Source organism: Ornithodoros turicata, chromosome 3, assembly GCF_037126465.1.
Source record: "Ornithodoros turicata isolate Travis chromosome 3, ASM3712646v1, whole genome shotgun sequence".
In the NCBI taxonomy this organism is placed as follows: domain Eukaryota; kingdom Metazoa; phylum Arthropoda; class Arachnida; order Ixodida; family Argasidae; genus Ornithodoros; species Ornithodoros turicata.
In genome coordinates, this window is record NC_088203.1 from 95,700,133 (window position 1) to 95,717,570 (window position 17,438).

At 47.0% G+C, this 17,438-nt stretch overlaps 1 protein-coding gene across 2 annotated transcripts in view; it reads left to right on the forward strand.

Annotated features, from left to right (window-relative positions):
* Positions 1-6,144, forward strand: part of LOC135388873 (uncharacterized) — a 110,034-nt gene extending 103,890 nt beyond the window's left edge. For both annotated transcript variants that reach the window (XM_064618728.1, XM_064618727.1), the window contains exon 3: positions 3,595-6,144. In XM_064618728.1, the coding sequence (XP_064474798.1) occupies positions 3,595-3,826 (232 nt within the window). In that variant the 3' untranslated portion in view covers positions 3,827-6,144. The remainder of the gene's footprint in view (positions 1-3,594) is intronic.
* Positions 6,145-17,438: the final 11,294 nt, after the last annotated feature.

Below are 17,438 nucleotides of genomic sequence, written 5' to 3' on the forward strand. Positions count from 1 at the left end.
AACACAGTTCCGACATCCAATTTTGCATTGCGCTTTTAATTTCGGGATCCTCAAGCAAGGACACGTTCAACCGCCAGAAACGGCAACGGCGCGGAAATCTAACAGGCCTGACAAAGACGAGAGGAGAGGAGACGTAATGGTCCGTAAGGTCCACGATAGGCCGTGTCTTACAACTGAAGATGAAGTTTTCCAGACCTGGCGAGACATAAAATCTATATGAAATCGTTCAAACGTATATATATATATACTCGTTATCGTGTACGCACGACTAAGCCAGTGGAACTTGCTAAGAAGAGAATGCCCTGTGCCCTCTTTTCCGCTACCACCTCCTGGCCTTCCTCCCGTGGACCTACTCGCTTCCGCACAGAAAAACGACGGTAATTGGAGTAGAATTACATGTAAGGCATGTGTCCATTGGAGTGGCAACACGCTGCACGAGCCGCAGGGTAAGGCTGCGGATAGTTTCGACCACCTGGGGTTCTTTTGACAGAAAAACGAATTCAGCGTATCTTTATCACGCGTTTTGGTGACGATGAGTCGCTCATCTTTCTACGCCCATGTTTTACCGAAGAACGGCAGTATACGGCACGAAATGTATAGTCAGTAAATCATAACGGCGTTATTCCGCTGGAGAAGTTGTATGCTTCAGCGCCGTCAGATGCCGCCTGTAGGTCTTCAATAGTTTCCGCGTCGGTGCACTACTTATTGCGACGTACACTCTTAAAACGGAACTTCACCGCATAGCACGCTCCTAGCCAACCATTACCTCGAATGACATCGTTTGCTCCCCTGGTTTGCTGGAAACAGGAGGCGTTCGCCATTTTTGTGATAATTATGAACTGCATAAGTGTCATAAAAAAAGGCGAACGCCTCCCGTTTTCAACAAAAGGATGTCATACGAGGTGATGGTTGGCTAGGAGCGTGCTATGCGGTGAAATTCATTTTTGCACAGGAATATCAAATTCTCGGTGCTGTCGTTCGATGACATCACACACCACGTGCCATTGCAACGACTCGATTGCGCGAGCGAGGCACCTCGGAATAGGGCTCCAGGACGGACGTTGCCCACCTCTGTGAGGCCGACAACGGCAAGCCCTATCACCACCACCACCACCACCACCACCACCACCACCACCACCACCACCACCACCACCATCATCATTTTTATGGTGATGGTGAAAGGGCTCGCCGTTGTCGGCCTCACAGAGGTGGGCAACGTCTGTCCTGGGGCCCTATTCCGAGGTGCCTCGCTCGCGCAATCGAGTCGTTGCAACGGCACGTGGTGTGTGATGTCATCGAACGACAGCACCGAGAATTTGTATTCCTGTGTGCTTCCAGACGAGCCGCGCGTGAACGATCCTGTCGTTTGACCGATGCGCACGCTTGTTCAGCGGGGAGAGCTCAGCAGAAGGGAACGTGAAAAAGAGCAACTTTCAACACGAACCACCAGAAGACGACTGCCGCCTGGTTCAGACCTTCATAAGCTAGCAATGTGTGTAATGCTTTTTTTTTTTTTTTTTTTTGAGCTACATTCTATAGCGGCTTCCCGCTCTAGCAAATTTTTCCGCGGCTGACAGTGAATACATGCAGTGAAAAGCAGTCGGAGGTGCGAAAGGCAAAGGCGAAGGAACCACTGACAAATTCCCAATCCGTTGAGCAGCTACAACATGTAGTTCCGGACCAAAGATGGCGTCGGTAGGCGAAGCGATCGAACGATACGGGAACGATACATGCCACTTTTGGTATTTCGGTTTACGTTTAACGATCGCGCGCTTGGGTTATTTACCACCGTTCAGCCCGTCGACGTGTTCAACGTCACTGTCACGCGCATCCCAGACGACGACGACGACAAAGCGATTGCACGAGCGCGTTCGCCAATATCACTTTGTGCATTTGAGATAAAGCAAACATACGCAATGAAAGACGACGCAAAAAAATGAAAAGAAACAAGCTGTGCTTCTTTTTTTTTTTTTTTCGCATAATTTCTTCAATCTGCGATGAATTCACCGGTACGCGCTTCACGTCCCACCTCGGAGCAGTTTGACATTGTGGGGGGAGCACCGTAATCTCTTTACGGGTGGGCTGTCCGCTGGCTACACATCGCAAGACAGAAATAGGGAGTGATGCGAGCTGGCTACACGTTTGAACGCCAGCGGTGGTGCAGTGAAACCCGTTGAGAGGTGGAGAAAGGTGCGTAAATTAGTATCAGATACGAAACACCAACAAAAATCTCAAAATTCGCGGCAGCAGTGACGACTGCAATATCCCCATCCTCGGCCCTTGGGACACCGCGACCCACTCCAGGGTGGCCTTACGTCATGTAGTTGGCTCTTTTGAGGCGACAGCGCTAAAGAACTCATTATGACCCCAGCAGCGCTCTCGGACATTACCACCATCACGATCACGTTCATCATCGCCATCGCCGCTCCGATCATTCCCGTCATCTCTCATCGTCATCACTCATATTAGACCCCCTAGCTATGGGGTAGCGTTCCACTCCTTGAGTGGAAAACCTCCCCCCTTCATAATCAGATTATATATGTTGTTGTTGTTGTTGCAATATCCCACTGCTTGATAGAATTTGTGTTGAATGGGAACTTTTAGATGTGGACCGACTGGAAAAGCGCCACCAAAGCGAAGGCAGCTCGCATCTCACACAACGCGCGGGAGACGGGAGGAGGTCTTCCCTCCTCGCTTGCATCGCTCAAAGCATCGCTCTCTGAGCTGGAGGAGCGGCTCGCCTCTGTGATAGGGCACGTGGCGACGGCCGGGATGCAGGAGACTCGGGATACGGGCACTACCGGCCTCGGAGTCCGCATCAACGGTCATTTATATGGCACCGCCCGAGGCCGCTTCTGTCTCACAGAGCGGTGAAGGCAGGTCGACGTGTACATAGGTTCCCACCGCGTTGGCCTCGATAGCAGCCACGCGAAGTAACTTGCAGCCATCTCCGTTGAATGCTCTGGCTAATCGACAGCCCAAACGACTGGGTCCGAGCAGTCGCTCGTGCACCGACACTCAGCCGATAGCGTCGTTCACAAGCAACACGTTTAGAAGGCAAGGAAATACCAAATGCTCGGTGCCGTCGTTACGTGACATCACGCGCCATCGGTTGCAAACAACTCGCTAGCTCGTGCGGTGCACCTCGCGATTCAAGCACGCCGCGCCGTCGGAATATCAAAAGTTGCATGTGTCGTTCCCGCAGTGTCGATCGAGAGCGAGCGATCCTCGCCTACCGACAGTGTCGGTCACGCGCAATCGGTAGCTCGGAATAGGGCCCCTGGGCCGACTTCTAAGGGAACTGTGCCGACATATATGTCTGAGAGCGTCTCAGGAAAACCCAGGAAAAACCCCATCGGGATTCGAACCCGGGTACCTCCCAGTCTTGACATGATATGGCCAGCACGCTAACCACTAAGTCACGCGAGCTGGTTCGTTTTCAAGATCGTAGAGTGGCGCGGACAGCTATTACAGCCAATGGCAACAAGCGTATAGGGCGGGGATCAAATGGTGCCGTTCTTAGGTGAACGCGGCAGTAGTCGTGGCCTTTCAACTACAATCATGTACATATTTCCTTTCTTTTTTTCTTTACAGTTCCTTAGAAAGGCTGGAACGGTGCCTGTACGCTGCCAGCAGCAACACTGGCTGCAAGGAAGAAGTCAGCAGCATCGTCGCTTCCAGCGTTATTGTTGCGAAAGCCCTCGTGGGCGATGTCTACAAGACGAAGTGCCGGTTCCGATGTTCTTCGGGATCTACTCTGTCAGCGCCACTGCCCCTACTACTTGCTTTCTTCTTACCGCTTCTCCTGCTCAGGTGGTATACATAACGTACAGCGTGACAACTACCGTTCGCATATTCACTTAGTGGGACGCCGTGTGGTGTGACATCACGGATGTGAGTGTGCGTGTGACCTGCGTGCGGAACTACTGAAACGTCGCGTGCGTTACGACCGAAGTGCAAGCCAACGTCTGAAAGTCAGCCACCAAAAAAGAAAAAAGAATGTGCTTACATGCCTTCGATGAGGACTACAAGAAGAAAATTGGCGGCCGTCTTGTGTCAACAAAGGGGAGCCAAATACAGTACTTACAAGTCGTGCACAAGCACTGCTCCGCAAAAAACCAACTGAGCTCAGCTCAAAGATTTGAACTTTCTTCCTTATGACTTGTTATCTAGAGAAAAAACAATATTCACTCTGGACGCTGGTGAATTAGAGAGAAAAAAAAAAAAAAGAATGGTGTCCGTTATTGACGGAGGACAATATTTAGAATATTGCATTGCTCAATCATTGTGTTTCTATCGTCTTTCCTCTGCTTGCTTACTACAGCTGAACAGAGCATGTTTATCTCGTTGGACATGGAGTGGCGCGAGCCATATATGTCAAAATAACGTTACACAATGGGTAAGCCGACACACTGGGCAATACTGTAGTTTGCTTCCAATTTGCGTAGCTCGACAACACGCAATGTCGCTTAAGTAAGCGGCGTAAAAACGAGTTTTATTTTCAAAGAGGTAATGCGGAGAGAGTATATATTTTAAAAATAAATCTCAGTCAAAATATCCGCGCGGTGCCAAGACGCACCCGATGTCCAGCGGTCGGGAAAAGTCGATGCACGTGCGAGGGTGTTCTAGTATAAACGTCACAGATGTTTCTGCTTCGTGTACGCAGCTGCTGATAATCAAATCCCGTATTTTTTGTGTTATGCAAATACTTGAATCTTGTAGTATAATACGTTTGCCCGACTTTACGGCTGTTCTTATCTAAATACTGCAGCTCCAGGAAGTGCCGGGTTCGGATATAGCACTGGCTGGATGCGACGCAAATATCGGTACACTATAGTACTTCATGTCCCGCTCTATAGTGCGTAGACAGTGAAAGGATTATAAAGACTCTACGGTTAAATTTTTGACAGGTAAATAAAGTGGAAAAGGGAGAAAATAAAATAAAGGGTCAACACGTGGCAACCATTACACTCGTGTACTTATGCCATTACGCGCTATGATGCAGTGGGTGGCAGTGGGAAGTTCGACGCGCCCTCTAGCAAGCGTTCGACGAAGTATTCTTGGCGCCGACGTGGCCCATATAAAATGTTGAAACTCAGAGGTTACGCTGATGCTGGCCAGATTTTGTAGATACATTTCACATCAGGGTTCCATAATTTTTACAATACGCACACAAAGGAAAAGAAGAGAGAAAGTCTCGTCCTGGGACCCCCTGGATAATTACACAATACATAAAACCCAGAAACAACAGTGACGTTTATGGTGTAAACACCCCATAGGGCGGTTACAGTCCTCTCGGGCAGAGTACCCACGCAGGCTTGGATTGCGCACGTGCAAATATTAGAATGAAGGGACACACTTCAATGCGTACACTGCTTGGTCATCTAATAACACATAGAGCTGTACATCGTTTCACGGCATGAAAAGCCCGCCGCTTTAGATTTCTTCTTCCTCTTCCTGATGATAACGTGTTCATTTTTCTGTGTTCGGTAAGTCTTCTGGATGGATATAAGAAATCCACACGGGACACAGGTTATCTAAAAACCTTTCCTTTGCTTCTGTAAATATCTGGCAGCGAATCGTGTGTTCCTTCTGTTTATTATTGCGATTAGTGTTCTTCTTTTCTTCTTTATATCCAAGCAGATATGTGTTACAAGATTGCTTCGAAGTATGTATTTTAGCCACAAAACTCTTTAGCAGCTTGATTCCGTTTACGTCACCTTAAAGTGCAATAGTCTTCCGAGTGGGTTAAACATTGTGAGCGGCGTGAACGTTCTGTCTTGTTTAGTTCACTGACATCTCCGACATGGTGGATAACCAGACGGTACAATAATGCTAAACACAGCAATAGCAGCTTTTCTTTTTTTTTTTTTTTTTGTTGAAGAGTAGCAAGCTGACCTCTCTCAACAACACACACAGCAATACCACCATCAACGCGCGCTGTTGCAGGGCAAACGCGTCTTTGAAGTGTTTATATGCTCGTTATTGACCAAATGTTGCAAAGTCACCAAAGCTTCTTTTTTCCTCGAGGAAAGCAATTTGTGCCAAGATGCCAATTTTGCTTCAGCTGAGAGAAACTGTCTGTAAATAGTATATAAATAATACGATATTTGTTTTGATCAAACTAAAGCGTTGCAAGATGAACTTCGGTTTCTGTGTTTTCTTTGGGATGAGAAGATTCACACCGAAGACGTCAAAAGGAAAGGTCAGTGGAAGCGAAATTCTTCAATGTGTGTAGCAGGTTATAGTGCCCAGTGGTTTTTACGCACTACAACAACAACAACAACAATAAATGATGTAGAAGTGACAATGACATGGGATGTTTCGCCGTGGTAGCCACAGGACCCTACCCCACTTCACAGAGGTTAATATTTTTTTATTGACTCCGTGTTTACGCCGCGAAGCAACTACGGCTATGAGCGGCGTACAGATGGAGAGAGGACAGGAGGAAGGAGTGGGGGGACAGGGGGTTAGTATGCGCCCTGGGCAGACTTCAGGGGGAACTGTGCGGACATTCGTCTGGAAAGTCTTCGGAAAACGCAGGGAAAACCTCAGACAGCACAGCCGGTGGTAGGATTCGAACCCACCACCTCCCAGTCTTCAGCACGACCTTAAACCGCTGGGCCATGCCGCTGGTCCAGAGGTTAATATGACAGGATGAATTAATGGCGAGCGCGAAGGGGGAGGGGGGGGGGGCGAAGACAGGTCGGAGTTCTGTTTAGAGCTCTTCGATAAGGCCAGTCGCTCGCACGAAAGCAAAAAAAGGGGCGAAGTGCACGGCACTGATGCGCAGGGGAGCTCCATGGGCAAGTACTTTTGCACAAGCTGAATGGTCTATGGTCAAGGAGCTCAGGTTGGCGTCGAAACACCCGGAGTTCACACGTGTACGGGTCACAGTCCACGCTGATATGGGGAATCGTAGCTGGGGTGCGCGCTACGAGAGCCCAGCAAGTGTGTAGAAATAGTCAAGTACTGGGATGGCGTCACGAACATTCAAAAAACAACACCGAAGCTTTCAAAGTTTATTCTATACGAGCGTTCTCGTGGAGGGCCATGTCAATTCGAGGTCTTGGACGTGTATGATACCACCTCCACTGCACATGCAGTACACGAAGCGAGCAAGGTGTACAGGAGACGAAGTTATCGGCATCATCTACCGCTACGCAGTGCATTGCACACCGCTGCTGCTTGGGGAGGAAAAAAAAGAACAATAAAGGAAAGAAAGGAAAATAATCTGGCCTTCGCGATATTTTACTTTCCACCCACTGCACGCCTGTGCCATTACAACAGGAACTTGCCACACGTTTCCTTGGAGCTAGCTTCACCACAGTGCGCAATCGATTAAAGGAGAAGCCAAAGCTGCAGTTTCCCATGCAGGCGGATGCATCCATAAAGATGACCAAGAAAAAGCGTAAAAGAAACACTCCTCAAACTTTTACGTCCTAGCATAGCTTCTATACAGGTGAATTGGGAACAAAAGTTGTTCGCGAGGCTCTGTCAGCATCCGGGTGTGATCATACCGGAAATAAAACGATGAGCAAGCGCCTGTGGACTTTTATACAAGGGCAGGAATTACTGAGAGTGGATATGGAAATAAAACGTTTACTACTGAAGTGAGCACAAACAGGTGCTCTTGTACAGGTAGATATGGCACCGAGAGAGCATCGTCGTTGGAGAATACTTCCATCTGATATCTGGTGTTGCTTCCGATTTTGCCATCGGGGTTTTATTATTTCGAACTGCAGAAACTTTTACAGCGATGCTGCTCTAACGTCAAACACGGTCACAATCGCTATAGGAAGGCTAAAAGACCACGAGAAAACAAGATATTACCAGAATGTATCGCCTTGTTACGAAATGTGTTTCAGGCGTAAAATAACATTCCCTGTTATTTAAGTGCAATCTTTCCGACGAATAAACCTTTATGAGAATTTTTACAGGGATTACGGGCACAGTGTTCCTTTTATGAAAGTACACTTAAAAAAACTACAGGACGGTTACGACTGGAGCAATGCGACATTCAGCGCCAGCTGTTCGAGTGGGTGAAATGAGGCCGGATGAAAGTGTGTAGACAAATTTATTTAAACGTGATGAGTATCGATTTGTGATCGCCGAAATGGTTTGCGAGGTGAGTGGTGCTCTGAACGAGGGGAATGTTCTGTGTCTATATATGAGCCATGTCTAGTTGTGGGTTGGCGGTTGTGGGTGCACAGCAGAAAGTCCAGTTGTTGGGACATATCACTTAGGAAAGTGACGTTCTTGGCCAGTGAAACGTCCACGTTGAAGTCTCCGACGACGAGAAGCTTGTGCGTGCGGTAAGGCGCGAGTACATACACGATAAAGTCGCGGATGCGTTCCGGCGCGGCGCAACGCGACTGCAGTGTTGCCACACGTAAAACAAATTTATCTGTAGATAGAGCTAAAAATCCGTAGCCACTCAAACCTCAGTTTCTTGAACGTTTTGCCTTCAAATCTGGAATGTCTGCCTGCGTCTCCAAATTAGTGGAAGAGCAAGGGCTTATTTCGTTCCACTGCTGAAGACCACAGCCGGATTTTTTGCTGCGGCGCACTGGCATTACGCGTTGGAACTTTCAGTTTGCGGTGTCGCGTATTCAGGTCTGCTACAATCACAAAACGGTGTCACTGCACGTAGATTTTACTACTTTGGCATGTGTATCCACATGAGCTGTGGCGCTCCAATGCAAGAATAACGGATCGCGTGTAGTAGGAACAATTCGCTCGCTCGTCTCATCATCACAATGGACCACAAAAACAATAAAGGTCGATATATTATTTCCACAGACATAATGAAAGCGTACATGCGTGACGTGAATTATAAACGTTGTTGTTTCACTTCAACGCCAGTCAAGTCTGTGAGGCAAACTGGTAACGCGCACACAAACACTCAAGAAAACTGATTTAGCGTTGAGGCTCGCCAATAATTCAGACGCAGTAGATGTCCTTCCCCTTCGGCGAGCCCCACCAGTTTCGTGATCGACGGGTCAAATCCTTGCCGACGGCGACGGCGAAGCAGTTTGACCCAACAGCATGCGTTTAGTGTGCAGGAGGACAGTTATGGTGGTCGTTGAGAGGCTGTTTCTTTGCTTCGTTTTCATCAAATTAACTGCAGAAAATATTCTAAAAATAGTCAGTAAAACACTCATTCCCGCGTTCTGCTGACGTTTTTCATCGTTGTCGTTTTGTGCACTGACGCGAAACGCTGGGTCGACTGACTCATTCGTTTGAGAAAAAAAAAAAAGATATCATGAGATTTTCAGAAATCTCTGTAGATCTGTAGATTTTCCAAAACTAGGTAGATCTCATGATAAATCAGTAGGTGTGGCAACACTGAGGCGAGAAGTAGAACATAACCACGAGTACAGTGGGAAGCTGCACGGGACAAATTTCTCCGACGTCGTCTCCAGGAAGGGTGACTTCAAGTGGTGTAGCCAGTACTCCGACACGCAGGTAAATGGCAACTCCGGCCGTTCGGTTGCCCCTGCCGCTGCGACACGCCCCGCAGCAGCACTTGAAGCCGTCGACTTGTATCGGTCTCTCTGCTTTCATCCACGTCTCGGGAAAGACACAGAAGTGATGTCTTACGGAATACATAGTCGTGTGCAACGTCTTCTGCGTGGAACAGCACGGAGCGTACACTTAGGGCTGCGAGTGTCAACGAGTGGGGCTTGTCTTGTTGTTCCACGCACTGCGTAGTGATGGTGCGTAGGCGGTGCTTTTGCAGTCGATGAAATTCGTCCGCCAAAGTTCTGTCGATATTCGCCTTTCCGTGATAGAAGTTGAAGTCTTTGCCAGCTCACTCATCTATCTCACTTTCCATCGATAGCGGTTGTGAACTGGCGGGATTCTCCTCCTTGCTCCCATCGCTGAGCGCACATGCGATAAGATAAGATGAGATCTCGGAAAAGTCTCCACTAAAATTGTACACACTGTAAAATTGTAACAATAACTTAACTCGCATGTCTTTTGCGTCTCTGTGTCATTTTCGTTCACGCCGCTCCTGTGGTACTATCTTCCTCTTGTCGTCGTTTTTGTGCGCACATGCGAATGCCGACGATGCCGACGCGATCGCGAGAAAGTCTCCACTATACAGCTGACGCTGTAAAAAGAAATAAATAGAACTTCACCGCATAACATGCTCCGAACTAACGGTCATTAGATCGTTCTCTTTTCTGATTTGCTGAGGACGGGAACGCAGGCCTTTTTGTGACGCTTACGCTGCGTCAATTGTCACGAAGAAGCGTATCCACCGCGCTTTCCACAAATTATGAGGAAGGATAACGGTACCATTCTATGCATGGTTGGCCTTCACCGCATAACACTCTCCTAGCCAGCTATCATCCAGAATGACATGGTTGTCGCCCGTGATTTGTTGATAACTGAAGGCGTATACGCCGCATCCGCTCCACACATCAGGGGAGACAAAAGGATGTCATTCGGGATAATGGTTAGCTACACTCTTAAAAATGAACTTCACCGCATAGCATGCTCCTAGCCAACCATCATCTCGAATGATATCGTTATCTGTCCTGATTTGCTGAAAACGGGAGGCGTACGCCATTTTTGTGACAATTACGAACAGCATAAGTGTCACAAAAAAGGCGTACGCCTACCGTTTTGAACAAATCAGGGCACATAGCGATATCATTCGAGTTTATTGTTGGCTAGGAGCGTGCTATGCGGGGAAGTTCATTTTTAAGAGTGTAGTAGTGCGTTTTTTACGGTGAAGCTCTCAATGATATCGTTCTGTGTCCTGATTTGTTCAGATCAGGGGCAGGCGCCAATCTGGGATATGCATAATGTCCTACATGCCAGAGGCATTTTCACGGAAAGACATTCAAAAACTTGCAGCCTCGTCTGCCTTCTCCATGAGTCTGGACTCGTCCATAGACTATGAAACCAAGTTTCTTTGTTCGGGCTTCTCAACAATCCTGGCAGTGACAGCATACATCTCAACTTTCGGCTGCCATCATTCCAACATATGTTATGATATCTCATCTCATCTCATCCTTGCTACAGTCGTGACGCTGCCCATCGTAAGTGAGGCCAACAACGGCAAGCCAGCCTCGTCACCACCACCACCATGTGTACAGGTCATTCGATTCACGTCCCAATGCAGTCCCAGCACTGAGGAAATTTACACGTTCGATTAAGAAAGTGGATAAAAAGAGCACGTACTTAGCGTAGAAATTAGCGTATCGAGTTCGCTGCAAGACGCTGTTCAATTCAGCTTCGGATAGAAGGTAATCTCGCTGCCAGATGGGACATATCCCATATTCACTGGAAGAAGGCCCCCCGAGACCAATACAATTATAGGAGCTAAATCGAAGTTGCAGCTAGCCGTGCACCACTTTTTTATAATACGGGTCTTCCCGACATACTCAAACAAGGGTTTGAACTTAAGTCCCATCGTGCCACGTTTAAAGTATTGTACTGCTACGTTTGAGTGTCTCTTGTGGTCCGTCGCCATGTTTGAGAGTAGGTTACTCTGCGTGCTGCTGGCTCAGGCAACGATTTTCATGACGCTTTGTTGTTCGGGAAGTTGGATTTCTCGTTGACCCATCAAAGCTCGCAGCTGATGCTTCCTCGGCAAGGCGGTTGGCAACTCAAAAGTTGGCTCTTCTGGACGATTTTATGATTCCCACGTCGAGCTCTGTGAGTCGTGTCTCAAATTCTGGTCACAGTGTATGTCGTCGGAATATTTTGCGACACGATTCAATAGAGCGACAGATTAGAGCTGTGCCGTTCGGAGCAGGCCCTTGTCTGTGGATCCAGACTAGTTGATGCGGCTAGAAATATTCGATCTGTGTGTGTTTGATCGTGACGGTCGATCTTTACGATACTGGCGTGCTTGTTCAGCATTACTCGTTGCAAGAATGCGACTTTCCGTGAGTTGTAGTCGTCTTTCTTCGAGTGACCTATTCTCTAGCTACGTGACCAACCTTCTGATAGGGGAGTTTACAGGGACATGACCAGGCCAAGCAGGACGCCAGTATTGACCCAATATTGGAAACCAATATAGCCAGTATTGGCCCATTATGACAATTGCAACGTGGCCCCATATTGGACCAATACTGAAAGCCGATATTGGCCAGCCAGTTTTGCCAATGCCCTGCCACAGTATCTTTTATTGGCCAGCCATATACTGGCAAACTAATTTTCCCAGCCAAGTTTTCAACTTGAGGAGCAGTCCCGATCAGGCTTCATAGATATAGGTCACTGAATTTCTTACTATGCATCATGTTACATGTGCTGGTTTGCAATACGTTCTCAAACAACACAATGACGTCCATAGGACGTCCTACGCAAGCATCACACAAATGGGATAATCGACCAAAATCTCACTTACAAAGGCGTGTGTATTGTCAACAAGTAGTGAAAGGCACTTCGTTTCTGAGAGAAATCTTGTCGTACGACCTTCCGCAAACCCGAGGGTCCTGCTCGCCTCACAGTCAAAATGAACGATGAGGTGTGTACGTTTAATTCGATTACATACACACAAAACAAACTCACCATCAATATAACGTCTGTGTTTCTTACTGCTTTTACGAATAGTTTGAGACATTCCGTAGATCAATCGTAAAAAGCCTTCAGTTTCTCCTTTTTTTCCAGTGATTCAGCAATGGCCATTATTCCCAATACATAGCCAATATTGAAAGAGTTGGGAATATTGGGCCAATATGCCCAGTACCTAGCCAATATTGGTGGAATGTTGGGCATATCGGGCCGTTATACCCAATAAACAGACAATATTGGGTAAATCTTGGGGCTCCAGGACCAATATTGGACTAGTTTTGCCGGCGTCCAGCCAATATTGGGCCACGATTCTGTGCTGCTAACTCAACCACCGACGGGGGGGGGGGGATATATTTAGTATTCGAAAAAAGAAAAAAATGGGAGGAAAGGTCAGCCGAACAGCATGTCGGCTTGCTATTTGGCAAAAAAGAGAGAGAAGAAAAAGAAGAAAGAAAAGAAAATTACATAAAAGTAAAATAAAAAGAAAAAATGGGAAGAGTGCCGATGGCTAGAATGCTTGCTTGCTTAATACTAACTATACATATATAACTAGAGAGAGCGAGAGATAGGGCGCGTGCGTTACAACGTTAGTTTTTTTTTTCTTCTTTTTTTGAGTTGCAGAAGTGGTCAGGTGCCGAATTCAATTTTTCCACATCTCTTCTTATTTTACTAATCCACTTGCTAACAGAGAGAGAGAGAGAGAGGGAGGGTGACTAACTGAAACAAACAAATTCTGATGAAATTGCGCATAGAAGCTCTTCGTTTCTTGTAATTTGTCATCCTTCATACAACTGTGCATCGCTGGACGGTCGTTTCACGATACCCGTCCGGGCGTTGCGCGATGCCATTTATTGGACTCATATCCGAAATCAATTGGCAGCATTGGGCTCTTTAGATGAAAACAAGGCCCTTCGTGTGGTACACCCTGAGTGCATGTACCGGAGCCTAGATGCTGATGTCGTTCGATCCAACGGCAACGGTGCATGGTGGGTTGGGCTATTACTTTCCCTTTAATTCCGCGGAGGAGGAGTGGTAATGCACGAATGGAATTAGCTTGAGAACTGGGAATGTGAAGATGGAAGAGGCTAGTGTGCTTCTTAGGCCATTCGAGGTATAGGAGGCAGCAGCTTCACTGGCGGACCATCCCCGTGATGTCGCAACGGCACGTGTTTCGCGACTGTCATCTTCTTGATGTAGAATTCGGATTACAAGGCCGTATCGATATACAAATTACTGTATTTCTGTACCAAAAAAAACGTATTTTTCCTTATATCCGTGCCACTTGGAACCACAGATCGGCACTTTTCTAGAATCAACATCCCATTATGATGGGTCTTACACAGCCCATAACATCACATCAACATCACTACCCTTCAACTTCAAAGTCCACCGTTCGACTTCACCTTCAGCATCACATCATGTCATATAGGGCAGTGGTTCTCAATATTTTGTGCTCCCTGTATCCCTTTCGCCATTCAGCAAAGCGCTATTCCCCCCAATATTTACCCGAAGTAATACACATATAAAAATTGAAGGTATATTTATCTTTTTTGTCGATGTTCTTTGAATTATCTTTTCTTGAGATCGATCGATGCTTCTGTCATATGACTGGCGCACTGAGAGTGCTCAAAGGCGTGCCAGGGGCAAGTGTTACATGGTGTCATTGCCACCGCGACACCCTCAACTTTCCACCAACCGGTCGAGAACCCCTGTCATAGGCTATCATTCAACATCAACATTTCATCATATTGCAGCCCCATCCCTCAACATCACATCGTCCTCCATCATCATAGATCATGGCACCGAGAGGGTGCAAAGGGGCCCTCTGGAGCTACAATGTTACTAGTGCAAATGTGCACTCTTTGTTCATAGGTCGTCATGATTTTTCTCAGATGTCAGTAATATTATAAACATCGTAACAGCCACACGGTCCGCATCCTCCGTCTCCAGGAAATGAGATGAGGGGGTTGTAGGTCCCCCCCCCTCATTGGAAGCACTTTGGCCCCCCTTGCAATAAATCCTGGGAACGCCCATGGCCAAAATTAAGCCTTTGCCTTTTTTTTTAAAGGGGACTTCAAACAGTTCAACACGTTCTCACACTATGCAGTTTCAAGAAAACGCGTAATGCTCTGTGACTACCGTATAAGAAAACAGTGGCGCACTATAAAGGAAGGAGTGATTTTAGTCCTTTTGGAGACTATATGCGTCCCCACATACATTAGTCCCTTTCGGGACTGAGTGCTCGGAAGTTAATGCGATGTTTAGGGACTATGTGTATTGCCGGGAAGTAAACTTCAATATATATAAAAAAGGAGTAATTGCAATCTAGGGGACTAGAAGCCGTAATTACTCCTCAATTTAATACTTATTTAATACTTAATATTTAATCTTAGAATGCGGTTCGTCCCCGGAAAAGCCTGCGTCCGGGAATGGTAGTTCCTTGTTCACAACATGCCGCGTAGAATTAAATTAAAATTATTTAATTTCGATGGAGATGGTTGTGACGAAGAAGATGTATTGACCCGTGATCACCGTGAAATACTATCGTCAGTGAGAAAATGAAATAATATTGTAGAACGGCGTGTGGGCCCGAGGAACGATTGCTCTTCTGAACTGACCGTAGGAAAAGCGCAATGCCTCGGCGACATGTGCTGTATATGTCGAAATGTCGTTCTTGTCTAGGTTTGATCGGTTGTGGCCGGTAACATAAGGGAGGCCCATTACAGAACTGGCTGATCGTAATGATCGTACAAGCAAAGGTCATGGCTATAAGACTTCGGTTCGGCTCTCCCGTTGTGAAATTTTCTACGTGGAGAGAAAGTACGGGGGTATATCGGTACTATAGTGACTGTAGTCGGTACGGCAGGGGCGGCGGAAGGGAGGGGGGATTACAGGGGTTACTGTAGACACCTGAATTTGTGAAGGGGGCGCAAAATTCCCATGGAGGTGAGGCGCCAAATTGTTATATCAGGTACCGCGTGCGAATGAAATGCATGATAGCAGCTTTAGGGCAGCAACTAAGTTATAAGTATATTGTATCTGTAACTATATGGCTACTTGTTGCAGTAACTAGTTAATTTTCTGCAAGGGTAACTTTTTTCGTTAAAGTAACTCATGCTCACTAACTCCGTGCTCAGTTCGCCCTTTGCTCACTCATTTTCTGCTCAGTTCTGACACGCTTGCTCACTCACCAGCTGCTCAGCTTTCCATTTGCTCACTCATCCGGCCTCCCGGCTCTTGCTCAGCTCTCTGGGTGCTCTCGTTCGCGCACGGAGTTGCCTCCGAATCTTGTTTGCCGTCGTGAGAGCATGAACAGCATGATATTATAGTATAGAGTCAGACTTGTGCCCGTTACCAAAAAATAGGAACTAAATACCGTTACCCGTTACTACAGAAAAAAGTAACTAAAGACGTTACTCGTTACCAACATACAAAAGTAACGAGTTCTCGTTACTCACAGGTAACGAGTTACTTTTTCGTTACCGCCGCATAGTTAAAGGAGCCAACAAACATGCCGTCACTTGCCTTCAACTCACTAGTAATGAGAAACTGCACTTCACAAGAAGCTGATACTCGAAATTTACATCAGTGATCTTCGTTCTCTTTCGTGTGATGACATCTGCTGCCGAAGTGGGGGTGATCGGAGGTTATGAAAAGACACCGGTTTTCGTGCCACCGATCACCAACGGTTCCCAAAAACAGACGAGGGGCTGCGTCATAATTTAGGGCTCTCAGAAGTTTAGCAAAGACAAGAAAAGGCTAGAAGCCGAAACGCGTTCTTTATAGCCATAGCACAATTGGTACCCATCCTTGGGAAGGAGTGATGGTCGGAGATTACGGAAACAAGAGAAAAGACAAGGGCCTTCGTTTAAGACGATTCAGCACGTCAACAACACATCCAACGAGGGACTGCAATAATAGTTTGAGTCACACGTGGTCGTGTGGGTCACGCAGGTCCACGCATTGCGCCACACGGAGTGCCGAAATGTGCTCCCCTGCGCTGAAGAAAAGGAACGAGTAACGTCAGTAACGAGTTACCAATTTTTGTAACTGATTCCGTTACTATTACCATTTTTTAAAAAGTAACTGAATCGTTACTTTGTTACCAAAAAAAGAGTAACCGTTACCAAGTAACGAGTTACGCACAACTCTGTACAGAGTGAGCTCATGCGGTGGGGGTTACGGGAGGGCGAAATGAGGGTAGGAGAGGGGAATGAGGTAAAGTGAAACGTGAAACTGTGCAGGTTGTGATGTAAGGCAGTGGTTTCACTATCTCGACCGCAATTACGGGGATGGGGAGGGGCGTCAGACTGCGGAGTTCACGGTCCATGAGCGTTACTCAAGTTCTCTCGTGCTCAGTTCACCCAATTTGAGCGTGTTTTCAGCTCATTCGCCACACTGAGCAAGAGTGAGCATTCTCATGAGTGAGTTTTGCTTGTCTCCTCGTTTGCTCCCTCATACTCAGCAGCATGAGTGAGTTTTGCCGAGGTGTGATGACAGGTTGTGTACAACAATGAGCAAAGACACGTAGAGTAATTGACGTACAAAAGCGCATAGATGCAGGTGGATAAACTCAATACAAAAAGGAAAAGAACGACATTCATGAAGTCAGAGAATTTTCCCGCCCATTCTCAAAAGCTTACAGGCTTTACACAGTGCCGCACACTTTACAGATAAGGCGCTTACCTGAAGCAATAGACATTTCAGATCTTAAACGGTGGCGACACTAGTGTGAACAGTTAAAACATATCAAATAAACACAAGTCAATATCACTACGGGCAACAACCTACACCGCACAAAACAAAATTCCGCCAACGAAAGTGTCTTCTGCGAAGAAAAAGAGTTGATGTCCATAACACTCCGATGTATCAGATACATGCGCATCAAGCATCACGTACGCGCG